Source organism: Grammomys surdaster, unplaced genomic scaffold (genome assembly GCF_004785775.1).
Source record: "Grammomys surdaster isolate TR1022 unplaced genomic scaffold, NIH_TR_1.0 217, whole genome shotgun sequence".
Taxonomy (NCBI): Eukaryota; Metazoa; Chordata; class Mammalia; order Rodentia; family Muridae; genus Grammomys; species Grammomys surdaster.
In genome coordinates, this window is record NW_021604662.1 from 3,345,248 (window position 1) to 3,372,924 (window position 27,677).

The window sequence follows — 27,677 nt, forward strand, 5'->3', positions numbered from 1 at the left end:
ACCTCTTTGCTGTCATTTTTTCTTTTTAGTTGATTTTTTTTTAAAGCTGGGTATACTGGGTATAGGCTATTAATCCCAGTGTTCAGGAGGCAGAAAGCATGTCTGAGTTTGAGGCTGGTCTGGTTTATATAGAGAGTTTTAGGACAGCTAGGGCTACACAGAAAGACCCTCTTGGAGCTGGGTTTACTTATGGTTGTGAGCTGCCTAGCATGGGTGCTAGAATCTGAACTCAGGTCCTCTGCAAGAGCATTAAGTGCTCTTAACCACTGAGCCATCTTTCCAGCCCTTTAGTGTCAAGGATCAAAATATGTTTGTACATTCTGTAGCACACATGAGTGTTATTTATTTTTAGTTTTGCTTTTAAAAAAGATTTGTTAGTTTTAATTATGTGTATATATATGTTTTAGTGTAGGGGTATGTGCATGTAACCTGGGAGACTAGTGGTATTGGGTTATCCCGTAGCTGGAGTTAACAGGCAGTTTCAGTGTTCGATGTGGGTGCTGAGAACTAAATGTAGATCCTCTAGAAGAGCAGTGAGTGTTCTTAATCAGAGTCATCTCTACTAGCCCTATCCCCTACCCCTTTTGGAGACAGTCTCACTATGCCCCATTGGCTGGCCTGAAACTGGCTGTATGGAACAAGCTAGCCATAGATCTACCTGCCTCTGCTTCCTCAGTGCTTGGATTTAAGGTGTGTGTGCCACCACACCCACCCAGCTAGGTTTGCATACTTTTGAACCTAGTACGAAAGGCTCAGACAAGAAGCCTTTGTTACAAAAATAATACGAACTGATGTAAAGTTTAAAATGTTAACAATACAAAGGTCTATGACCTAAAAAAGCAAGTGTTATTTAAGTCTTGTATGAAACAAGGAGAATTTTCTAGGACCAAAGCTGATGAATTAATGGGTGATTATTTTTTGCTGTTAGGTTTTGTTTTGGAACTCCCATGTGTTTTTCTAAAAAGAAAAAAAATGTTCTATTTATGTAGACAGGAAAGTGAAATTTATAATGTTCCTTTTTTAGGTAGGTCTCTATTTGTAGAGCTTCTTTCTGTTTTTCTTTTGAAAAACTGCTTCTTGTCAATGTTGGGAAAGAGCAAATTGAAACCTTCCAGTTTGTGTACCACATTCTCAGTAAGGAGGTCTGACCCTCCCATATGTCCTCTGTAAACACATAGCAGGGTGTCAGTTTTAAGATGGCAGAAAACCATTCAGCTGTACACCTTGGTGGCCTTTCCATTCTATATAGCTTCCCCAGTGGTGATGTGTTCTAAAAACAACTGCACAGTGTTTTCTATTTACGAATTGTAAATTACATGTGTGGTGTTTATATGCTCTCATGGTGAACTTGATGTTGAAACTTAATTATATGCTGGTGAAGGGCACGTTGGCTAAATCCCACTGCAGGACCCTAGATGATGGGTTATTAAACAGGCTGGCACTAAACGATGACGTTGTGCTAAGTGAATGTGCTAAGTTAAAACCACCAAGGCCATCTCTTGGAATAGTTCTAACCCCCCTTTCATGGCTGGCTGGCTGGCTGGCTGGCTGCTTGGTTTTTAAAGGCTATTCTCAAGTTCTGACATCATAAGCCGCCTTTGTGAAGCATTTTCATCTCACATTGTTCCTTGGTGCTTGGAAGCAAATGAATGGTATCAACATGTGCATGCCATAGTCTCAGAAGTATTCACAATTGAGGTGTTTCCTTAACACATATCCTGAACAAACTCATGTTGTCTCATTCCTTAAAAATTAGTCACCGAAGGCTAATGTGATGGCTCAATGGATAAAAGCCTAGCAACCTGAGTTTGCATCCCAAAAGCCGCTTAAAAAGGTGTAAGGAGAGAACTGATATCACAAAGTTGTCCCTAGACTGCCATACTCATACCATAGCGCATGCATACATCATGCTTACACAGAATAATAAAGTTTAAAAAATTAGAATTTGAGAAAAGGATGAGGTGTGGATACAGTTCTGTGTCGCGATGTTGCCTTTTAGAATGTAGTTTAAATCATCATGGAAAGCAAGAACATTATCATTTTGATAGTTCAGTTTCAACACGGCTGTGATCGTTACTGACAAAAAGTTTGCTTTGAGTGGGTTATGTGGATGAATCTGCTAAATTGCATGGTGTGGATACAATGAACTGTGTCACTAATGAGAAATTGGCCTCGCTGCTTCCTATTGCTTCATACTTGAATAATTTGAAATAGCACTGTAAATGAGGTAGAAAGAGAATGAACTAATGAGTTCATAAATAGAATTCATTGCAATTTATGGAAGTAAAGATTCCTCATCTCATTTTTAAAGAACTTTTATCTCAAGGTCCAATTGTTCTACCTTTATTAGAGACCTTCAAATGAATATGTCTTAGAAATCCCATTGTTTACTTTTCTCTCTGATTTAGGGGAACTGTGTCAACTTGACTGAAGCCCTATCACTCTATGAAGAACAGCTGGGGCGCCTGTATTGTCCTGTGGAATTCTCAAAAGAGATTGTCTGTGTCCCTTCATACTTGGAATTGTATCCTTTGACCATGACATTATGTGCTACCTTTACAGAGCATCTAAGTACACCATATGCTGCCATTATTAATACTAACAACAGAGTTAGCTCTTTAGTATATAAACCTGAGTCTCAAACCTAACTGGGACCCCTCCTTGGAAATTCAAAAAGGAGGGTGGGGGGTAAGCTGGGCAGCCATGTTCTTCAATGGCTCGTGGGGGTTTAGCATCTCCATTGCTCCCATGTTTCTTAATGTTCTTTGTCATGCTTAGACTTTTGAGAGATAGGGCTAATGTGGGAGGAAACTTCTTAGTTTTAGACCCCCTTTTCCTTCTTCTGTTCTACCTTTCACAATTTCCTGCCCCCCTTGCCCTTTTCTTTTCCTCCTATCCTTCTCAGTTTTCTTTTCTTCCTTCATACTGACTCTTCAAACCTTTGGAAAAACCTTCAGAGCAGAAGCAATAGTGATACACGAGAGAACTGAGTGCAGTCCTTTAGTCTTTGTTCACTCAATCCCCCTTTCAGATGTCCCACATGGTGTAGCACAGTGTCACATGCTACAGAGTGGTCTTGTTTTAAAGCTTTTGTGCTGTCACCACAGTGTTGTACCTAAGCCCACAAATCTGGGTCTATCTTTCAGTTTGTAGGCCTACATACTCGTTAAGTGGTACCTGTTCCTCCTTGAATGATCTTCCTTATTCCTTGACTTCCTGTCCAGGTGGGTATTTTACACTGTTTGGAAGAAAGCTAAGCCTTAAAGAAGAGCATCCCCTGTGACGTGTGCTGCAAGCCACCTTCCTGACCTCCATATGCCGTATATGCCATCAAATGAGTCAGGCAACTGTTCATGAATTCCTTCAAGTGGTTTTCATTTTTAATTATTATTTTTAATTTAAAAAAAGCCAATGGGAAAAATGTATATTTTGATGAGTTAGGGTGTTAATTTTTAAAAGTCAGCCGAAGGACAATTAGACCAGCAAAGACTGCGGAATGCACTGACCCCCTAGAATGTGATTTTAGTATCTTTTTTTCCTCTGTGTGGGGTTTGGGTTTTTGTTTTGGTTTCAGTAGACCTTTAATTTGGACATGTGGAGGAATGAACATCATTGTTTTGTTCTGGAGAGAAGATCCTGATAGTGTTTCTCCCCTCTCACCCCCAAATTGACTTAGGTATTAAAATTTGGTGCTTTTAAAGGTTTAAAAAGAGTGATTAGCAGTGCTTCAATTAAAATGACAAAGGAGACCTCTCGTGTTTGTCCCTTTATTTCAGCTCATTTTTCTCTTTCTTATCTTACCTGATGGCCTAGGGTGAAGGTGTATTCTAGACTGTTCTGTAACTGCGTAATGTCTTTGGAGAAGGCCTCAAGGCCTTTGCTGATTGTTGGAGGGACTCCATTTATCACAGTGGTGAATGATCCACAATCTATTACATTTGCCACCTTCACATTATAAAGTTGTCCCGAGGATAGCAGAAGATTTTGCCTGACTAAAAAGGGTGAAAACTATCAACAGAAAGATGATTTCTGTTACCACTCTCACTGATAAATTAGATGGATATACAAAGGCCTTTGAGAAGACTGTAGGATGTGCTAGTTAGTGCACACTAGAGTTCATGTAGTCCTGTGACAAAACAACTTAACTCTTAAGAAAGTGCATGTGAATATAAACTTGGTATTGTATTGTGGATAATTCAAATTGTCTATCCTATTGTTTGTGTAAAATATTTATACTATATCAGTAGAATTTTTTTTTTTTTTTACAAAAAGTAAAACATTTGAAAAATTACACTCAGAATCAGGCTCAACATTGAAAAAGTTTCATTGTTCCTCCCAAGATAGGAATGAACAAATGAGACAGGGTAGGACAAATGATTTTTAAAAGTGAGTGCAGGCCTTTGCCATTTGATTAGATTGACGTGATTTGGAAGAAGAAACAATAGAGAATAAAAGGAACTGATAGTCATGTTCAAATTAGATATTTGAAAATAAACAATATTTTTGTGCATGGATAGGTTAAAAACAGCCTAGTAGACACTTCTCCATCCAAATTCTTCCCCAGTGCTTTGAAAGAGATTGTATATTGTGGAGGATTGAAAACAAATGTATTGCTACAGTTATAATATTAGTTAAGGCCTATTGCCCCCTCACCCACTGTACTGTTATTCTTACTATTACTTTTGAGACAAAGTGATAGTATGTATGTAGCCCAGTCTAACCTGGAGCTTCTTATGTAGCCCAGGCTTGCCTAGAAGCTTGCAAGAACTGAGCTTGTACCATGACACAGCTTATTTCTTGTTTCCATTTTAGTAAAGAAAACAAGTATATAAGCTTTTGGGATAATATTAATGTGAGGCATGACCTGCTTGATGTTTGATACTTGATACTTGAGGCCATAACCACAGATCCACTCATAATTCTGGTGACTCAGGTCCTGCTAAACACCAGGTGGCAGAAATGAAGAGGATAAGGTTATGCAAGGCTACTTGGAAGATAGATTTGAGAGAAAATGAAGGAAGTGGTGTTGAGAGGAGGAAGAAAGAATTTTTTATCTTGTGATAAAAGTGAGCTCAGACGTGACTAATTTCTTTGTGTTTGCTGAAGGAGGATCTCAGTTTTGAGTCCTTGTTATTTTAACACAGAAGCATGCAAACTGAACCAACACCCTCCCTACCCTGTGCTGTACTAAAACCCACCTTTGCTTTGGCTGCCTCTTAAAAGAATGCTAATTGATCCAGCAATGTTATTTTTCTTAATGACTGTAGCGTTATGTAGTGTGAAAGTCTCTTAACAGTGGAATATATTATGGTGTCCTGCCTTTTTTTTTAAAATGAAAGACAAAACAAATATGAATAGAGTTTAAATTCTGTTCAACACAGCAGATACTAAGAATTGATTTATTAAGACATGAAATGCTGCTTTCTCTTGGAAATGTGATTGAATATTTATAAGACAGATCCAACTGGGCCAGGGGAAGGCTGGGTTTGTGGTGTTTTTAATGGGCTAGAGCATTACTATCCAAATAAAAAAGAAATGTGCTGTTCCTTCCTGTAGACTTTGAATAGTCATGTCTTTGCTTTCCCTAACTATTGCTGACACAAGAGTTTGTATTTCTGCCTGTCATCTGTCTGTCAATAAATTGATCAATTTCATCCTGTCTCCACTATGCCTGGGAGAGGGAAGAAAAGCATGTGTTACGTTCTATGTTGGCCTCTTTCTGAGCTGCTCACAGTGTGGTTCATCTGATAGCTCTGTTCTTTCTTTTTTCTTTTTGGTTTGTTTTTAGACAGAGGCTGTCTGTGTAGCCCTGAATTTCCTGGAATTCACTCTGTAGACCAGGCTGGCCTCAAACTCAATGGTTCCTGAGTGCTAGGATGACAGGCATGTACCATCATCACCACCCTGGCAACAGCTCCGATTTCAAAGCGCTTTATTGCCACTGAAGGAGTCTCTCTGGCAAGACTTGCTCAGAAAAGGCAACAGTAGTTGTTTTCATTGTGGCACTAGCTACTTAACATCTCTCTGACAGCGTTTATTTGGAGTGCATACTATTCCAGAAGCCAACTGGTCAGCAGTGTTTAGTATCCTGTTATTACATAGGAGCTGCTATGAGACCTTGAAGAAACACCTGACCTGATCACCTGGTTGCCTAGTGTTTTCTTAAAGCCTTACCCTTTTTTATGTGTATGTATGTCTGCATATATGTATATATCACAGGTGTACCTGATGCTAGAGGGAGGCAGATTCCTAGGGCTGGAGTTATAGGCAGCCATGTGCTGCTTTATGGGTGCTAGGAACCAAACCCAGTGTCTTAGTTAGGGTTTTACTGCTGTGATGAGACACCATGACCAAGGCAACTTGCTTAAGGATGACATTTTATTGGGGCTGGCTTACAGGTTCAGAGGTTCAATCTATTATCAAGGCAGGAACATGGCAGCATCCAGGCAGATGTGGGGCTGGAGGAGCTGAGAGTTCCATGTCTTGTTCTAAAGGCAGCTAGCAGAAGACTGGCTTCCAGGCAAATGTATTAAAACCCACACCCACAATGACACAGTTCCTCCAACAAGGCTACACCTCCTAAACGTGCCTGTCACTCCCTGGGCCAAGCATATACAAACCATCGCACCCAGAGTGTCTACAAGAGCACCACGTGCTCTTAACTCATCAGCCATCCCTTCAGCTCCCTGCCTAGTATCTTTCTACCAGATAATTGCTGACATTAAAATATTTTTAGTTAATAACCATTCATTTCTGTTGTTTTGCTAAGTCTCAAATTATGTTCTGAATGAGATGTTGATATCATTGAGTAGGGTAGCCTAAAGGGTAAATGTGCCTGACGGTACTTTCTTTTGGTCTTATATCCCAGGTCAGCCTTAAATTTTACTATATAGCCTGAGGATGACTTCACACTTCAGTTTCTCTTGCTTCTACCTCTTGGGGGCTATGATTATGGACATTCATCTCCAGACTTGGTTTTAGGACTGCAATTTAAATTTAGGTTTCAGTAGGTGGATGATTCCTCAGGGTGCCTTCCCTTCCCTCTCCAACTCCGGGACTGGTACTGGTGATTGAACCTGGGTCCTCATGTATGATAGACAAGTACACTATTACTGAGCTATATCCTTAGTTTTCATTTTGACACAGGATGTCACTAAGTTTGTCCAGGCTAAATCTTAAATTCTGGTAGCTTAGGGAGGCCCTGAATTTGTGATTCTCCTCCAATTTCCTGAGTATTTGTACCACTGTTGGCTTCCCTGAGGATTTTTTTTTAATGCTTGCTGTTTTAATTTTGTATGTGTATGGGCGGTTTTCATGCACACATGTTTACACTTGTGTGGCTGATGTCCTTGGAGATTGGAGTTACTAGATAGTTATAAACCGCCATAGGTTCTAGGAATTGAACTCCAGTCCTGGAAGAGCAACTAGTGTGCTCTTAATCACTGAGCAATCTGTAGCCTCAGTCAGGATTTCTTAACACTTCTTGTACCTTGGGTCACTTTGAGAGCTGTCTAGTGAAAAGTGATTCCCTTCTTGGAAACAGTTTTCAAATAAATCCAGTAGATAAGATTAGCTGGAAGTCTGTTACGTTAGTTTTCAAAAATTTATGGTTTTAATATTTGTGTTGGTTTATTAACCTGTTATGTAGCTGGATAGATTGGTGCATTGAGTAATATAATTTTGATGTAGTAATAAGGGTAAACGTTTATAAGATCTGTACTGAAATGTGATAAGGTGTTGATTTCTCTTGTTGACAGAGTCATAGAAACTGCCAGTAATAACATGATTTTTCACCTACATCCCTACTTGAGGGAAATGCTAAATTTCAGTGAGAAGCCAGTGAAGAGAGAGATACAGATGTTTTCCCATGAAGGTTTCTGACTGAACAGAATTCATTGCAGACCCTGGGTGAGGACCACTGTACCCTTCATGTTTCCTTCATTCCTCTCTCAGAACTGCAAATCAACTCTGGCAGGCTAGTTTTCCTCAGCCAAAAGCATTTAAAATCTCAATTACCTGATGCAGCCATTCCACTGATTTCTGCTTTACTCATTTCAAAAATGAGAAATAGAACACCAGCAAGAAATAGCCCAGTGCTTTTGGAAAGCTTTCCAAATACTCTCAAGTTGTGATTTCCCTGAGAAATAAGATGATTAATGTGACTGGGCAGGTATACTTATCTCATGCATCTGTAGGTCCCCAGGATGCTTAGGCTGGCTCACTAATGCAGGCAGTTTTTCTGTGAAATGACCAACTATGTGATCATTTCAGAGAGCAATTCCTTCGTGATGAAGCATTAGGGAGTAGGCCCTCTCTCTGCAACTTGGCTCAGGAATGTAAATGAATAAGCAAATTGAGAGCTCTCCTGGGTAAGGAGGCAGGCCATCCAGCCTGTTGACTGAAGGTCTCCAGTCCCCCAGAAAGCACAAGAAACTTGCTCCACCCCTTCCCCCAGAGATAGAAAGCCCCAGATAGTAAAAGACTTGGCTTTGACCCTGGAGTTTTTAGACATTTTCTTGACATTATTCTATAATTCTTATATATCTCAGTTAAGGTTTATGATGGTAGCTTAGGTTCACACTGAGTGATTCTGATCACATGTGTAGCCCTAGCACTTTCACACCCTCTATTTTACAAAATATTACTATTTAGTATATAGGTGTGTGCATGAATGTTCATGTTAGTGCACTCCCTGAAGCTGGAGGTAGAGACAATTGTGAGCTCATTGATGTGGATACTAGAAGCCAAATTTGGGTCCTAGAAGAGCAATAAGTGCTCTTAACCCTTCTCTCTCCTCCCTCTTCCCCATCTCCATCTTCCCCCACTGCCTTTCATCCTTTGGAAGGCAGTAATCACTTTCAACTTTTGATCCATGTCTTGAGCTCCACTATCCTCTCTTTTCTAGATATCACCTTGGTCTCCTGTGTATATGTCTGAATTGACATAGCTACTCTCCCATCTGTATCCTTCCAATATCAAATTATCTCATGCTTTGCCTGGCCCCATCACATTCAATATTTATTTCAAGTTGTTTCTACAACTGTGCTATATAAACAATACATGTCTTGCATCTTTTGTCCATAGCTGGTTTAGTGTTACAAGTCTGCAGTGATAGTGTCTTGGTGAAAAGGAATAGACACACCAGGATCTGGGTTCTGATTCTGCCACTGGACATTTTACTTAGAAAGTGTCATGAGGCAGATGAAGACAGTTCAGTGCACATAGGAAATACTTTTGACTTTAGAATGCACTCTAATGAGTAAGTTATTTAGAATAGCTTTTGCTAGTTAGACCCTGGAAAAAGAAAGGTGGCTCGAAGGACTTACTTGAATTTAGGCTTGTTCAAGAATCCAAGCAATTTGGTGTGAAGTGGGTAGTGTGGCCTGCTCAGAGCAAGAGTGCAGTCCCAGTGTGTGAAAGGAAACGTCAAAGCCCAGTCCTTTCTTGCTGGGTTCATTCTTCATGTAACTAAAGAGACTAGAAACTTGAGAATGTAAACATAGGGAAGAAAACTGAAATTTTATGTCAGATCTGCAGGTGGCCACTTCTGTGACCACATCTTTTTTTTTTCCCATTAGCTCTTCACTGGCCTGATCCTTAGGTATCTCCATTGTACCAATGCTAAGTGGATTCCCTGTACTCAGTGTCCCCTTGTCCCCTGACCAGCATAGGGAGGACTGCCTTGGCTTGTTCTAATGCCGGCTATACCACAGATTAGAGTGCAAGACTCATAGCTCATCCGGGTTCCTTGTTTATAGTTTGAGACTGTCTCTGGTCACTTGATTATTGCTCTTGCAGAGGACCCTAGTTTGGCTTCTAGCATCCATACTCATATTTATCTTCAGCTTCTAGGAATCTGATGCTGCCATCTAGCCTCCACAGGTACCTACATGTCACCTATACAGTATTGGCTAAGAATGAGAATGGATTATCTGAACCTAACCACGAACCCTTTAACCCTAAAGGCTATGCACTCTTCAAATATAGGGTGTGTATAGGCAGGGAGTTCACAGTGCGAGGCAACTACTATTCCTGGCCTAGTCTAATCTTGGCCACGTTAATAAAAGTATTGATGGAGAGATGGCTCAGTGGATAAAGAAGTACTTGCTTTTTCTGAGGATCCAGGTTCAGTTTCCAGTACCCATTCCATAGCAGGTGGCTTGAAACTACCTGTAACTTCAACTCCAGGCGACCCGAGTCCCTCTTCTGGCCTCTGACTGCACTAGGCATGCGCATAGTATACAAACATACATGTAGACACAAGAATCTTAAAAGTAGTAATGTTAAAAGAATCAGGCTGTGAATGGCTACCGATTTAAAGAGGCTCTGTAGATCAGATGACTTAATGTCATTTCTGGTGTAGACTAGATCCTATATTGGAAGAAAAACGCTGTCAAGTTGTCAAGTGGTACATTAGAATATAGGCAGGAGTTTCAATATAGGTGTTTCTATCCATGCTGAGTTGACAGAAGTACTTAAGGCTGCTTGAGTTTGAAATAACTTTCCTAGTAAGTTATTAAGTAAATCCAGGAGGGCTGGAGACATGGCTCAGTAATGAAGAGCTTGTACTACTTTTGCAGAGGACCCTTCTCAGGTTGCTCATAACCACTTATAACTCCAGTTCTAGGGCATCCAGTACCCTCTTCTGGCTTTCTTGGGCATTTTCCGTGTGTGTGTGTGTGTGCGTGTGCGTGCGTGTGTGTGTGTGTGTGTGTATTACACTGTACAAAAAGTAAAAGTGGTAGCCTGAACTGCTGCTGAATCTAAATGTTTAAATATCAATGATGCATTATTATATAGTAGTAGGTGTTGCTATAGTAATTTCTAACACGAGTTCCTAACTCATTTCTAATGATTAGTAATGTTGTTGTGAATCTTATATGAATGCAGGCCCAGAAGTGGGGCTGGTTGGTACAGTGCTTGGACAGCATGTGCGAGGGCTTAGTTTCAATCCCTGTATTAACAACTGAAAGGCAGTCTGATTAACCACTAATCTGATGTTCCTGTCTAAGCTCCCAAGGTGTCTCTGAAAAGTACTGTGCTCTTCTCCCCACCCGTTGAAAGTCACCATACAATGGTGGTATGTAGAGTCCCAGAAATGGAGACTGAGCAGTGCAGGTACTTCAAATCTGTTTGATTTGGAAAGGACTGCGAACCGTGTTCTGTGTTCAGACATTGTGCACTGAGAGTTCTAAATATAGGATAAGGGATTGTATTCTTGACCCAACTAAACATGCAATTTGCAGAACCCTGGATAGTGCTTTGATTTTATGGATTTAGGTGAGTATGCTTATTTCTGTCAAGAGTAAAAACTGGAACAAATTTCAATTTGTGTGCAGGTCCTTTGCAGGTTTATTGAAAGTACAAAGAGTAATAAAGGAAAAGGCTAGAGGTCACAGAGCTCCATTCTGACATACTAGAACAGCTCTCCATAGCACTTATTAAAGCACTTTGGCTGCAGTAGCTGGGTAGGGGGTCAGAGGAGACCAGTGTTGAGTATAATCAGGGGAACATGGAAAGGAAAGAATGTGTAGGCAGCCTCTTTAGAAGCAAAGAAAAATAAGTGTAATATACCAGCCCACAGTAACAGGACATTAGGAGAGCTGCTGGAAATAGAAGCGTGAAGGGAAGTATAGGCTTAATACAGTGAAAGCTATAAAGAAAGCACACCTCTTACAGTTTAAGGGAGGTGCAGGGACAAAGAGCACTTGCTTTGTGTGTGTGATAAAATGTTTAACACTGAGGCTGGTGAGGTGGCTCAGCAGGTAAAGTTGCTTTCTGCCAAACCTGATCTCAGTTTGAATCCCAGGACTCACATGGTGGAAGGCGAGAGCTGACTCCCACAACTTGTTCTCTGACCTCTACATGAGGATTGTGACATGTTTTCCCTATTTTCACATACACACAAGAAGCCATAGAAAACCTAACATGTTTTATAGCCCATTGTAGCTATATAGAAAGGTGAATTCATTAATTTCCTACTTCCAAAAAGCTATCATACCTCTCCAGTGTTAATTTCACATACCCTCCCCTGAAAGATGGGGGGATGGTGTTCTCTCTCAAAGATGCTGAAGTTCCACTCTGGCCACCCTGCCTACAACTACAATGTTGTTTAGAACTAGTATCTTTGTAGATGGTAAGATGTTTGGGTGGACTTTTTACTTGATATGGCTGATGGTCTTATAAAATAAAAAAGGAGTATTTGAGGCCTGTGAGGGTATGAGGAGAAGGCTATTTTGCAAGCTGAGGGATGCTTGAAGGAACATAGCAAACTGATTTTTCCTCACAGTTTCTAGAAGAAGGAAGCCTTTCTACCACTTTGATTTTAGACTTCTAACCTCCCAAAGTATGAGAAAATAATTTTTCTGTTACTGAAGTGACCCAGTTTATGGTCTATTCTTAGAACATTTCTAAGAAATCAATACTAATGCCCTTTAGACTTCTTGCTGTGTTTTTGATGAGTGTGTCCTAAGGTTTTATGTGTTAGAGGTGTGTTCCTTGGCGTGGCACTGCTGGAAAAGCGCTGTGGACCTATGAAAGGTAGGACCTACTGGGAGGTCCTTTGTGTGATGGGGCCATGCCCTTAAAAGGGGTTGTGGGATTCTATTCATTGTCCCGCTCTCTTCTTTTTGGCTCATGATACCAGTGAGTTGCCCTGTTACCCATTCCTCCTCTGATGAGTCATCCTCTCTAGAACCCCAAACTGACTACCTGATTGTGGAGTAGAACCTTCAGGACTATGTGTCCAAATAAACCTTTCTTCATAAGTGAATTTTCTTGGTTATTTTGTTATGGTAATATGAAGATAATTTATACATAGCCAGTGGGGAAAATTTTATTTATCAAGTGTTTACTATTTTATAACAAGCAAACTTGCAATTTCAGCTGCTTATTGCAACAAGTGTTGATTTCTCTCTCAACCAGCTGTGGGCTGGTCTGGGGTTAAGATACAGTGGGCCTGGCTGAGTTTTGCTCTAGCTGTGGATTGGAGCTAGATCTGCTCCATGTGTTTCTCATTCTCTTTAGAACAGTGGCTACCTGAGACATCTGCTGACAGACAGATGTGCAAGAGGGCAAGCACATCATGGAAGCCATGGTCCATCCTTGATTTGTGCCATGCATGCTAATGTCTTACAGCTCTATGTTTGAACAAACCCAAGATCAAGCAACAGAATTCTCTGCCAATCAGGAAAGCATAGCAAGAATATGCATGTTGTGGGGTGGAAGACTTGGGAAAACAAATTAAGCTCACCTCATTTTACTTAGTGTTTTCAATTAAAAAACTATGATGTTGAAGGGGTATATACCAGTAAGCTAGCTTGATGCCAACAAATGGAGTGAAGACAGTAATTTGTATCCCTTCATCTGTTCATGGGCTAGTTCCATAGCCTGGCTGTTGTGAACATTGCCTCAGTAAGCATGGATAGTGTCTTTATGGCATGCTGACTTAATAGTCTGTTGGAGATATTATTAGAAGTGGGTGGTAGAACTGGATCATATAATACTTCCATTCTCAGCTTTTAGGTTTTTATGAGACCCTTCATAATGGCTGCCTCAGTTTACACTCCTCTCTGTCTTTTCAGTTTATTTCCATCAACAGTGTGTAAAGATGCCACATCTCTCTTCCCCACACTCATCAGTGGAAAGGGAAGAGAAGATGAGGGGTGAATGTATTGAAATTACATACATGTGTGAAAATGTGACAATGAACCCTGAACCAAAAGCACTCCATGTACGCACTGCAGTCATGCTATAAAACACCAGCTCCTGCAAAGACTTTTCCTGAGATGTAGAGTGTGAAAGTAGTTTTAAGCAGAAGCTCTTGATTCAGATTATTGGACTGAATCCTGACTCTGATGACTCTGGCCAGACCTTGGCTCTCGGTATGTGCATCCACAGGGGGATAATGACAGCGGAACTTCTGTCCAGATATTTTCAGTCCAGTGACATAATCCTTGCTTCAGTTGGTGCTTGGCACAAAGTAATTGCTCAGAGATTATGTTTTGTTATCATTAACAGGTATCAGATTTTAAAATATACCAGAAATCAAGCAGTAGAATTCAAAGAATACTATCCACAAAGTCTTAAGACTTCACAATCACTAACCTGTTACTTTCATTCCTCCCAAATGCCCAGTTTTTTTTCCCTTTAGTTTCTCCACGTCACCTAGTTAATAGACGGTTAAAAGATAATTCAATGAGAGCAATAAAGATGGTAGATACTCTTGACTGTCCTGGAAGGGCTCCTTTAAGGGAGAGCTGGGCAGCTGGGCAGTCTTCCATTTGTATGATAAAATTGGTTAAGGTTAGATGTTTATATTAAAAAGCTGTGTGAGCTCTTAGAAACTCAAGATCATGCCCCGTTGCCCTTCACATCATCAGGGGTTGGCAGCCATAGTGTTTGTAATCAATAACAAGGATCTTGGGGAGAGTGAAGGGAGGGAGACTAAAAGGAGTAGGAGGAGGGGAAGCTGCTGTTGGTACGTATTAAAATATATAGACTAGGTCTAAAGATTTGTCTATGTAAGACCCAGTAACTGGCTTAGCAGGCAGTTCAAGCTAACAGTAAGAATAATGAGCAATTTATGTTTCAGTTGGTCACTGGCATCAAGAAGGAAAGGAACAACTAGAGGGGTAGATGGCTTTCTCTTTGCTGGAACAAAGGCATTTAATCAAGCCTAAATGCAAAAGCTTTCAAACTTTAGATGACTAACGCAAACATCTTCATGGAAAAGCCAGTTTTCTGCAATAATGTTACTGAGAAAATAGCAATGGAGAACTATCAGATAGTACAGACTATCCTGGAAGCCAAGCAACTGCCATCTTTGGGAGTTCAGCTGTGTCCACCTAGAAAAGATCATTCCAACTGGGATTATTGACTGTTTACACTTCCTCATAGAGGAAAATGACAGATCATGAGACCCTCAACTGAGTATCAGCACCTCCTTCCTTGTTGTGTGCAACACTGCCCTAACTACACACGGCCTCAGGGAAGGCCTAGACTGTATAGGCTAGGGAAATCTAGAGGAGGAAGGTTCATCGATGTGGTTATTGGTTATTCTCTACACATTCCTGATGTGTAGAGAATTTCCAGTCTGGCTTTTCCCATTGGAGGAGCATCAACATTCTCTACTGTAAGGAAGACTAATAAATTCATTAGTTCCTCAGAGAGAACTTTGGAATTGTACCTTGGTTTGTCATTGGGACCTTACGAGGAAGGGTAGATGTTTATGTTCCCTCTCCTGGAAAGAAATTTTAGCAACAAGAAGTTAGGGAATATTCATACCTCACATGAAAAGCTGATAAAGCTCAGACATGATCACAGCACTTGGCAAAATCAGCAGAGGTGACCTACAATTCTGTCCCTTTACTTCCTTCCCTTTCTCTCTGCACTAGAACTCAAGATCTTGCCTCAGCTAACAGGGCATCATTCCTGCCTTGGATCTATTTTTTCTTACTAATACATGTTTTTCTTTAAATTGTTGGAATAATATTGAGTGTGTTTGAATGTTTGTGAGTGTCCAGTCCCATGTGTCTGCAGAGTCGCTGTCTATGCCAGGTAACTTTCTCACTTTCCATTATTTTTGCGATGGAGTTACTAAAGCTGGAACACTGATTAGACATGACTGACTGGACAGTAAGCCTCAGGGACCCTCGTTTCCCCACTTCCCCAGCACTGGGATTCTTAAATACCAACTTAAAAAATATATTTTTATTGGTTCTTTGTGAACTTCACCTTGTGCACCCTAATTCCACTCATCCCCTACCTTCATACCCACCCTCACCCTTGCAAACTCCTCCCCAACAGAGGATAAAAAATCTTGTGGAAGCTGTAGTGTGTCACAGTGCCTCCCACAGTGTATCCTTTTGTTTACACTTTTGCTTGCAAATGTTCATTACAGTGACTTGGTTTGGTACGAGGCCTCTGGCTTCTGCTATACTAGAAATACTGAAACCTCACTGGGACTCCTCTGGAATATCCTCTTGGTGCCCTGTGTCATGGAGATCCTTTAGTTTTGGATCTATAGGACTGGCTCCTTCACACACTCCAGCAGTTCATTGGTGAATTAGATGTTGTGTGGGCCAATTCACAGCCCTGCATCTTGGCCAGCCCACCAACTCTCCTGGACTCACACCATCAGGGCAAGCTCTCCTACCCTGTCCCAGCTGGACTGTCCAATGCCACCGCTAGCAAGGGGCAGAGCCAGCTCGCCCTCTCTGATGACTTCAGGGCCAGCTCTCTTGCATGCCATAGGTGTCAGGGGATGAGGGCAGGGGCACATTTCACCCTCACCCTTGTTACCACAAGGCAGACAAGTGGCAGGGCCAGACCTCCTATCCTCACACCCTCAGGGCCAGCTCACCTCCAACCCCCACAGCCAGGGCCAGCTCTACTATGCTTCCCAGGTAAGGTGCAGGGCCTGTTCTTCTGAGTGGTGCAGTAGGTGAGGGCAGGGACAGTTCTGCCTGGAGGGAGCATCTCTCTCACTTATGTTACCACACAGCAGACAAGCGACAGGAACATCTTGCCTGTGTCCCTGCTATCAGGATCACCTCTACTGTGCTGCAGCTAGTGAGAGGTAAGGACAGCTCTCCTGCCCTCATGTCCCCAGGGCTAGAACTCCCAACTGCCACAGGTGGCAAGGAGAAGAGGGAGGAGGGTGTCTTTCCCTCTTCCTGGCCACTGCACAGGAGACCAGTGGCAGGGCCATTTCTCCTATGCTCATACATTCGGGGCCAGCTCACCTGCAACTGCTGCAACCAGGGCCAGTTCTCTTGTGCTTCCTGGGTGATGAGCAGGCCTGCTCTCCTGAGTACTGCAGCTGGCTAATGGTGGGGTGAGCTCTCCCATAATGCTCAGGCTTGGGGTCTGTCAATACTGCACAGCCCTCAGATATCAACATGTCCCCAGGCAGCAGCCCAGACCAAGGATGTGTACCTGGCCTTTGATGGTAACAGATCCCTGCTGCTGCAGGACAAAGGACTTAGATGTGGCCCCAGGTGGCAGCACAGGCCAGGACCTCACCATGGCCCCATGTGGCATCACCAGCTTCTCATATCAGGCTGTTCCTTACTGCCCCTGAGTCTCCAGTTCGCTCTTCATTGTGCCCATATCTTTCTGTTTCTCTTTCTCTGCATTTCTTGACCACTTCTCTCGGTGGAGCCTGGGGTCTCAGAGTATTTGAGGTCATCTCAGGAGTGCTATGCCCCACCCGTGCATTGTGGCACTGGGCAAGGGTTATCTTGGGTATGGTCTGCTTCCATCTCCCCTCTCCCCCCACCCCAAGTCTGCACAGTGCCAAACTGGTGGTCATCTCAGACTAACATCCTGTCAGGGCCCCATGGTGCTGGGCTGCTCCTCACCTGGGCCTGCCCGTCTGTTCCCATATGGGGGTCATCTGTCTCAGGCTCACTCCTGCCAGGGGCATCTCCACCTCACTACCTGCCTTAGGAACCTGTCTGGGCTTGCTCAGTACTGGTGGCCGTCTCAGGCTCACTTTTTCAGGGAACGCTAGGCTGGCTACTAACCATTTAGATGTTCATGAGTAAGAACAGTGAGCATAGACATAATCTCTCTCCTCTCTGCCACCTACTGATGCACATGTGACACAGTGAACATACCTGTAACACCTCTAGGGGCAGGTCATGCTGATTGTTATGTGGTTTCTGGGGATCCAAACTCAGGTCTTCACGTTCATGTTTGCTCAGTAAGCACTTTGTTGACTGAGCCATCTCCTCCGCCCCAAATACTTCTTTTTTGTCTGTACTTTGGCATGTCTCCTTTTTGTAGCAGTCTTTTCATTTTTTAACCATATTTTTGGATACAAATTTTTAAGATTTGATGTAGTCAAATTTGTCACACTGTTTCTTTTGGTTTGTGTTTATTGTGTCTTTATTTTAGAAACTATTCCCTAGATTGATTTTCCATATAGATTCAGTGTCTTAAACTCTTGCATTTTATAATTGGATCTTTCATGTCTCCATGCTGTTGCTGCTGCTGCTGCTACTGCTGCCTCCTCCTCCTCCTCCTCCTCCTCCTCCTCCTCCTCCTCCTCCTCCTCTTCTTTAAAAATTGTTGTAAGCTGTAAGCAAAGATAGTGTTGCTTTGAGCTGTTAAAACGTTCTTTTTCTATTGTGCATACCACTAATCCCAAAACATTTGGCTAAATTATCCATTTCATGATTGAGATTCATTTGTTTTCATTTGTAGCTGGGGATATAGGCCCATGCTTGCACAGTGTGCCCAACGCTCTGGTTTTCATTTCCAGCACTGCAAGCAAAAGAAAAAAAATCCAAAACAAAACTACAACTTTTTTTTCATGGACATGTGTTTGGGTTCCACAGTTGCTTTGGACTTTGAGAAAGTAACAGTTGATGGGTTTACACCAAAAAAGATATAGACGTGGCTACAGAATGTCAGTGGATAATGTTTTATCTTAAAAATGTCTCCAAAAGGGAAAAAGTTTATCACAATATAGCTGGAATGTTTTTCCTCCTTCCCTCCCTGCCTCCCTGCCTCCCTGCCTCCCTGCCTCCCTGCCTCCCTGCCTCCCTGCCTCCCTGCCTCCCTGCCTCCCTGCCTCCCTGCCTCCCTGCCTCCCTCCCTTCCTCCCTCCCTCAAGAAAAGATCTCATGTAGCCTAGGCTGGGTTTGGAGGTGTGTAGCTAAGGCCAGCCTTGAATTCCTGATCCTTCTCCATTTTTTTGAGTGCTGGAATTACAAGGGAGAGCCACACTGTCCCATTTTGGAAATATATAGTGAGCTACACTCTATATTTTTAATCATTAACTTTAAATAGTAAATTAGTATTATGTTGGAATCAGGCTAAGCAGTCACATCACAGTACACTAGTAAAGATGCTTTGAATGACACATTTTATCAAATATTATAGCTGATGTTATGAGATTGGCGGACTGAATATTTCAGTGTATGAAATCCACGCCCCTCCTCCCCACACAAAGTGTTTTGTAGGAAGTTAAATATAAAGAATGTGTGGTGTGGTTTGGATAGTGTTTTTCCCCAAGAGCTTGTGTATAGAAATATAGAATTGGAGAATCCTTTAAGAGGTGGGCTTACTGGGATGTAATTAGGTGATTGTGTTGCCCTCGGAAGACAGTGTCTTCTGGAATGAATTTGAGAAATGTTATGAAAGAATGACCCAGCCGCTGTGGTAGAGCACACCTTTAATCCCAGCATTTGGGAGGCAGAGGTGGGCAGATCTCTATGAGTTCAAGGTCAGCCTGGTCTATAGATCAAATTCTAGGTTATCCAGGGTTTCACAGAGAAACCCTGTTTTGAAAAACCAAAATGTAAATTAAATAAATAAATAAATAAATAAATAAATAAAGTGAGCCTTCATGTCTTGACTTCCTGTTTTGCCACCTAATCTCTCTCATTGCATATACCATTATGCCAAGTTGAGACACAGCCAGAAGGCACTCAACAAGGCTGAGCAAAAAAGCCAGCACTGTGCTCATGAAGCTGTTTTCTTTGTAAAGTGTTCAGTCTAAAGCTAGTTTGTCATAGCAGCTAGAAGCAGACTAATATAATATGTTAATATGTCCAGGTCCCATGAGCCACATTTAAAAGGTCATGCTTCATATATGATACACACACACACACACACACACACACACACACACACACACCTTAAAGGTAACTTTGTATAAGATTTTTTAGCCTATCTACATTTTAAATGTGCCCTATCAACCCTGGAATTTTCCCTCTAATGTTATGTCACTCAGAATTTAAAATTTTGCAGCATTCTGGATTTCAGATTCTTGGATTCAGAATGTTTAATTTGTATTACATAGTTTATGGAGACCATGAGGTGACCATTCATTTAGTTAATAGAATCTTGGATCTTTTTATACGTTTACTAAAGGAACCAAGAAAACTGAAAAATTTCAACAAGATCCCATCATCTGCCCAGGGAGACTGACTCTTTGGCCAGTGTTTCATGGTCCTGCAAGGTGTATACATAAACATTAAAACAATATGCGTGAAAACAAAAAGTGCTTCAGACAGAGCAAAGAATATGGAGAGAGCAGTGAATGTTTTTGTTTTTAAGTGCTCAAACAGAAACACTGGTGGTTAGGTGGAAGATATGGTCAAAGTACATAGCTGTATATTTCCCAGGTTTCTATTTTTTTTCTTTTTCTATCATTTCAGATAGAAATGTTTAAGGGAAACAGCAGGGAAGGGCTGCTAGGAACATAGCAATTTGGCTTACCAAGATCATTATATTTAGTACTTTAATGTCTAGCTTTTGAGGTAGGGGTGCAGGGTATTGTATTTAAGAAAAAGTAAACAGTTGTTCTTAATTATAGTATACCATGGGACTTGGTGTGTTGGCTTCAAAAAAACACTGCAGCCTTTTTGCTATTAAAGGAACATGGGTAATTTGATGGAATTGATCATCTGAGTGGTTATGATTGGGAGTTATTGCCATTAAATAATGCTAGGTTTTGGAGACTTAGTAGTAAAGTTCAAATGAATTCATGGCTTAGAATTCAAGCAAAGCATCTTATTGTGTAATATAGTGTTCCTCACCTCCTTAGAAAGACAAATGATTTTTCTGTTTGCATAATGTATTACACTTTCAAGATTCATACATCACCTGGTGTACTTTATATAATAATAACATAATGAAATATTCTTAGGATCTGACATATTGAAAAACATTGTCTGCTTAAAGAAATGAGCTTGCGAAAATTACCTGAAGAACCCATAACCGAGGTCTTTTCCTTTCTCCTTCAGCTGTCAGGGCTCTTAATAGTTCATTTCTGGCACCTAGGATTGTGATTTCTCTGCTTGACAGTAATCTTGTAGTTTTAATCTACTTTGGTGTGTTGGATGGGAACTATGGTCTAGCCCTAAGCCCTGCTGGGTCCTGGCTTCAGCAATGCTCCATGCTGGCAATCCTTGAGCTATGCCCCTTGCCATGGAATGAAGGGTCTTACACCTGTGTACCCCCCAAAACACAAAACTGTATGTATAAATGTATCTACAGAATTCAAAATATTATATCAAAATTTGCTTAAAACCACCTTGTACTTTTAGTGGCCATTAGGTTTTCTTTCTCAGTTTTTCATTCTAGTACCCATTGTCTAGAATGTTGGGTGTATGTAGAGAAGGAGTGGCCAATGTCTAGCACCAGCTCGCCACCATATTTCTACCTAGAACTCCATGGAATCTGAGAATTCTGAATTGTGCTCTGTGGGCATGGGATATATTTGTAATGAAGGAGGATATATTGGATAGATATATATATATATATACGTATATATATATATATATATACGTATATATATATATATGATTTCATAGCTGGCAGCATGATTTATAGTCTTAAGTGGTTTGTAAATACGAACACTATTGGATTTGATTTCATATATTGCCAAACTGTATGACTAGTGAATACTTGAGCTATATTTAGAAGAGTAATGACAACCATTACATGGTGGTGTTAAGTCAGCTCTTTTAGAGTTGAAAACTTTCATATATATTACAAAATGGAAAATTAACACTTAAAATTTAGAAATATTAGTTTCTGTGGTGATTTGAATATCTATGGCCCCCATAGACTACTGTGTTTGAATGCTTGGACCATAGGTAGTGGCACTATTAGGAGGTGTAACCTTCTTGGAGTAGGTATGATCTTGTTGGAGGAAGTGTGTCATTGTGGAGGCAGGCTTTGAGGTCTCATATATGCTCAAGCTACACCTAGTGTGACACAGTTTCCTTCTGCCTGTGGATCCAGATGTAGAACTCTCTGTTCCTTTTCCAGCAACATGTCTTCCTGCAAGCTGCTTTGGTTTTCTCCATGATGATGATGGACTAAACCTCTGAAACTGTAAGCTAGCCCTAAGTAAATATTTTCCTTTTATAAGAGGTGCCATGGTCATGGTGTGTCTTCACAGCATTAGAAACCCTAACTAAGACAATTTCCTTTCCCTTTTTTTATGTCTATTTTATGGACATGCATTCTTTCTCCCCCCTCCCACCCCTTTCCAGCTGAATATTCTATTGGAAGAAACTTCCAGAGAAGGGAGATTTTAAACAAAACAAGACTTGGTATTTCACAGAGCATTTGTCATTTGACATTAAGTATTCTGAAGTAAGTTATTATCATGATAACTCACAAAGCGTATGGACAACAATCAATAACTACCACCTTGAAAGAAACACATTCCTTTGTGTCCTTGACTATGGAAACTCTTCTAGGTTTATGAAAAATTGTCTAAGCATTGCTTTCTTTCTCTTGGCTACAAAATTCACAGTGTAAACTTTGCCTTTTCAGGCTGACTTCTGTAATCTCCTTGAGATATCAAGTATATTCATCCTACAAAGTCACATACATTCCCTGTCAGATCCCAGAACTGGCAAAAAAAAGTCCAAATGATTGTCTCAACTCCCAAGATGCTTATAGAACAGGAAGAAGCCATGTTGTGTATTCGCATCTGGTTGTTTTTATTACCACCAGGGAGTAGACGGTGGAGGGTGACTAGTGTTTGCAATGAAGAACAAAAGAAAGGATAAGAGATGAGGTGACATTAAAAAAAATCATTGTGACCAGGCATGGTGGTACACATATAACCTCATCACTCAGGTGCCAGGAGGATTCCAAGAAATCTGAGGCCAACGTGGTCAGTACATTTGAGGTTAATGTGAGCTATGGAGTGAGACTCTAAAAACAAGCAAACAGGTAGACAATGAAAAGGAAAATCAACCAAATATTCTGCACCAAGTTTGTGGTTATAAAACATTCCATTCCTCTTCACTGTCATCATTTTCTCTTCATTCCTCCTTCCCTTTCTCCTTCTCTTATCCAGGTCTGCACTAAATATTCATTTAATTTTTTTAAAATTCTATTTCTTTTTCTCTGTGTGCACATACACATGAATGGATGCCTCTGTATAAATAGGTATGAAGACAACCTGCTGGAGTTGGTTTGCTCCTTCTACCACATGAATCTCAGGGATTGAACTCAGGTCGTCAGACTTGGTTATTTTACCTGCTGAGCCACCTTGAAATTCCTGTACTGAATACTTCTCATATGCATAGGTAGTTCTGAATAAAAATAAAGATCCATGGGAAACATATACAAGTATATCTGTAGATGATAAGATATAAAAGATTAAGCACAGCAATTATAATGCCAGTCACACTCTCAACCACTATGTTTAGCCCTTCATCTTATAGTAACCCTATTGGGTAGAAATTATTACTGACTACTTTTGTCATATTGGGACTGGGAGTGAGCAGGTGATTTCACTAAGGTCATACAGCAGTAAGTAACAATGCTAGAAATCAACCACTTTACCCCCAGGTACCTTGTCCTTCACTAATGCTATCACTGTGCTCTTCTGCCTAGCTGCATAGCCACATACATCGCCATGAATGTAGCAGCTAGGGATTTCAAGGAAAGAAAAGGGAAGGATAGTCATGAGTGCTTGGCTGCGAATGCAGAAACGACTCTTGGTATTTCAGACAGTAGATTTAATGTGAGGAGTTGGTTACAGAAGTAATGGGAGAGCCAAAGAGATGCACTTACCTAGAACATAAAGACTGTCAATGTTGTTAAGGCTGAGGTAGCAAAATGAGGGAGAGAATGTGACCCAGACTCTGGGGTACTCGTGTCTAATGCCACAGTTCCAGAGTTGGCCTCCAGATACCACTGTCTCTGTGGCTGCTGGAGTCAGACTCCTCTGCTGTGTCACATTTGCAGCAGCTGATGCTGCCTTTGTAGGTGTTCCTACTTACTTTCTAGATCCCTGGATAAAGTTGAGAACAGGAAAGAAAAATGAAACCTGGCTTCTGTATTCTTCCTGTTGTCTTCTCTCCCAGCAGACTCCTATTGATAGACTCTACCAGAGATTTAGCTTTCAGGGGTACCTGGAAAATGTAGTTTTGTGGTCTTTTTCCTGGGAAACTTTCATTGAGTATACTACAAAGTCAGAGTCGGTTGCAAGCCAAAGTATAACCTTCATGGATCCCGTCTTTGTTATGTTCCTATTGCTGTGATAAGACACCTTGAGCAAGGAACTTATAGAACAAAGAATTTATTCGAGCATTACAGTTTTAGAGGGTGAGAGTACATGACCATCATGACCTGGAGCATGGCAGCAGGCAGGGCAGCATGATGCTGGAGCAGTAGCTGAGAGCTTACTTCTTGATCCATAAGCTCTTACCCACTGAGCCATCTCTCTAGTCCTGTAATTGGGGACACTTTCTACCAAGAGACTATTACAATACTTTCTAAGTGTGACAATGGAAAGAAAAATGGTCTGGGAAGATCTGTCTAAGTAAATCCGAGTTGATTCTTTAAAGATGAGTCTGAATTTCCCGAGGAAGTAGTTTTCCAGGCAAAAGAGGATTTTTTTTCCTCAAAGGGTAAAAGCCTTAGCTGGTCTACTACTATGTGAGCATATGGAAGAGCTTAGAATTGCTGACGTGTAGGATGTAAATTGAGCCATCCACATGTGAGTTCAGAGTATATTGCATGTACAAGGATTTTGATACTGTCCCTAAGTGCTGACAGCAGCCAACCACTGAAGGGTTTCACTCGCCATGAGACGCCTATTTGAAGCCGGGAGGTGGTGATACATGCCTTTAGTCCTAGCACTCAGAAGGCAGAGACTGCTAGATTGTTGAGTTTGATGCCAGCCTGGTCTACAGAGTGAGTTTCAGGACAACCAGGGCTACATAGAGAAACGCTGTCTCGAAAACCAACCAACAATCCAACCAAATAAACAAACAGAGAAACCAAAGTCTATTTGAATTTTGACTCAGGACTGCAGCTCATTTGGTTGCCACCAGTTTGGCTGCAGCTGTTGTTAAACATTGAGATGCCTCCTTCCAAGCTCTGGCTCCTACAGCCTGATGCATGCCAGTAATTCTGTGACCCTCCAGAACCAGCAACTGAAAAGTGATGCCAAGTACAGCAGGGCCACTGAAATTGGACCCAGTTTTTTTGGAATGTTCATGAGCTTTCCAAAATGTAACAAAAAATTCCTCAAGCAATACACTTAAGAAGAGAAAATGATTTGTTTTGGTTCACAGTTTCAGGACATTTTGCCCATGATCAGTTGGCTCTGCCACTTTAACCCTGTGGTGAGATAGTAGTGGATGATGAAACTATCTCACAGCTAGAATGCCAAAAAGAGGGAGAGAAAAGGGTCAGAATCTCCAATTTTATTCCAGGGATCACACCAAGGGTTGGGGCAAACACATGCTAAGCTGTACCTCTTAAAGGTTCCACCTCCTCCCCAAAGTGCCATGGGCTGAGAGCCAAGCCTTCAGCACATGGTACTTTGGTGAACACTTAGCCTAAAACGTAACACCTGGTCAGTGGCAGGCATACTGGATGTTAAACATTTTGAGTTGTCAACACTGGTTTTACAACGTCAGATTACTGTTTAGCTTTGTTGGTTCTTCAGCTCACTTTACTGCACTGTAAAGAGAATTATGGCTGTTCTGAGCCAGTGGTTTCCAAATGTGGTCTCTAGACCAGCAGCAACATCATTATCTGGAAAGTGGTTAGAAATGCCAATATCAGCCCATCCTCTACTGAATCAGAAACTCCAAGGCTAGAGCCCAGTGATGTGTGTTTTAACCAGTCCTCTCCAACTTGAGATCCATTCCTCAGAGCTTCTTGTTTTCATAAACATCTAAATATATGACCCTTGAACAATTAGCTCTTATTAACTAAAGTTTAAAGAAATCAGTCTTCGTTAGGTTAGAGGTGTAAGTGAGGGTACAGGGTTGACTTGTGCAGTCTGAAGGTGGAGTACATACATGCTAATTGGATGAAAAGTTAGCTAAATTTTTAAAAAGCGCTATGTAGTGTGTAGTGGGATGCATTGTAAATGGTATGTGTTGAGATCTGTATCTGATGTGTGTGTGTGTATTAAGGTTTCTGTATTTTATGATGGGACCCTCTTGGAATGGTCCAGGGCACTAGATGGTCTATCTCTTCCACAAAAAGCTGATTTCCAGAGATAAAAGACTGGCCTGGGCCTTTGATAGATAATCACTCCTAAACTCATATCTGCATCTTCTCTTTTGAAGATAGCACAGTTGGGTACATTGCTTTGCTGTCCTCGGTCACCCAGTGCACTGGGCACTAGTGCACTATACATTGTTCCTATTGACCAGAGCCTGCTGGAATTATTTGCACCATTCTTTGAAGCCCATTCGGCTCTTTACCTTACTTCACCCATGCTCATGGTTTCCCCTCCCCTCTTCTGCATACTAGCTAACCTGGTCCAGTTCCATTCTTCTCTGTGGCACGATAGACCCCTCTTGGAAACTAATAAACTTCTTTCAAAGACTGTCTCTGTGTTTGTTGTCTAACCATATTCTAAGAAGAGAAACCTCAAGTGCATATTAGACAGAGTTGAGTCTCCATTAGGTTCTGTCATTTGCCCATCATATTACTTTAATTTCCCCCTGTCAGCTTTAGCAACTTTACCCAGAGAATACAGCAGAACAGACAACATAATATGCATCGACTGAATGAGACCTGAAATACACAATTGTATGTTCAAGGTGCTAAGAAAATCAAGGAATCAAGTAGAACATATAAGCCCTGAATGAGGAAGAGGTAACACTGGGATGGAAAGGCTTAAGCAGGGTAGCATTAGGGAGATGGGGAGAATAGGGCATACGAGGGACACCATCAACCAACATGAAATATGTAGGAAGATTCATAAGGTACCTGATACTTTGTAAGCTATTTAAAATGTAAAAGGAAAAATCATGGAGTGGAAAAATATCCCCCTGGCTCAAACATGACCAAGTAGAGCACATGAATTAAATAGCTGTTCAGATTTATATATCTCTCCTAATGTTCAATTAGCAACAGCAACACAGCAGGAGCTATCTCCTGCATTGCTCTGTATATTCTCCAACTGAAAACATCCCCTTCCCCCTCCACATTAAATGATGAGCGCTGTCCCTGTTAAGGGACTGAAGTCTGATAATTAGTCTTGTAAACAAGAGAATTAAAGGGAGCATAGTTTATCCCTTCACCGCAGCTCAAGTGTCCCTTTGACTTGCTATGCCTACCTTTGCTAATTACCTGATAAGCAAACTTATCAGGCAATAGGGGAGAGCAAGAATTTGGAATTTGAAACCATGTTGGCCTTCAGACAAATGTGGTTCTCTGACCTTCAGCAAATCACTTAATAGCTCCAAACTTCAATTTCTTTATCTGTGAAAAAGAGATAAGAATATCTAACTAGGAAAGATGTTCCAAGAAAGCAGTGTAAAGTAAGTAATGTATCTCATTAGTGGGAGGCATAGAATTTGAACTTGGCTAGTCTGAAGCCAACAAACAACCAGGTCTCGGCACAGCCCCTAGATGGCACTTTTACTAGTTAGCTTTCCTGTCTAACTCCTTCTTTATCCCCTGCACCATCCTCTTTCTAGTGGCTGGATGAAAACATTGTCCAGGATTTGAATCATTTCTTTCTTCCTCACTGAAATGAATTACCCACATGAGATTTTATAGCTTGAAACCAAAGACCCCTGCATGTGCACAATCATCGGATGTACTATCTAGCACAAAGAAAGGTTTCAGCCGGCAACCCAGTCACTTTGGCCACTGTCTCTCTCAGCTTCTTGCTTCTACTTCCTGAGTGGTGGGATTATAGGCTGCTGCTATCAAGCTTG

General features: G+C 41.3%; 1 protein-coding gene and 1 non-coding gene across 2 annotated transcripts in view; one reads left to right on the forward strand and one right to left on the reverse strand.

Moving 5' to 3' along the window:
- Sms (spermine synthase) overlaps positions 1-3,749 on the forward strand; it is a 44,800-nt gene extending 41,051 nt beyond the window's left edge. The window contains exons 10-11 of the mRNA XM_028772709.1: positions 2,409-2,524; positions 3,225-3,749. Coding sequence (XP_028628542.1) covers positions 2,409-2,524; positions 3,225-3,264 — 156 coding nt within the window. The 3' untranslated portion in view covers positions 3,265-3,749. The remainder of the gene's footprint in view (positions 1-2,408; positions 2,525-3,224) is intronic.
- Positions 3,750-17,511: 13,762 nt separating this feature from the next.
- Positions 17,512-17,643, reverse strand: LOC114625441. Its single transcript, XR_003712079.1, has one exon. It is a non-coding gene; the product is annotated as a small nucleolar RNA SNORA17 (small nucleolar RNA).
- Between the last annotated feature and the right edge of the window lie 10,034 nt (positions 17,644-27,677).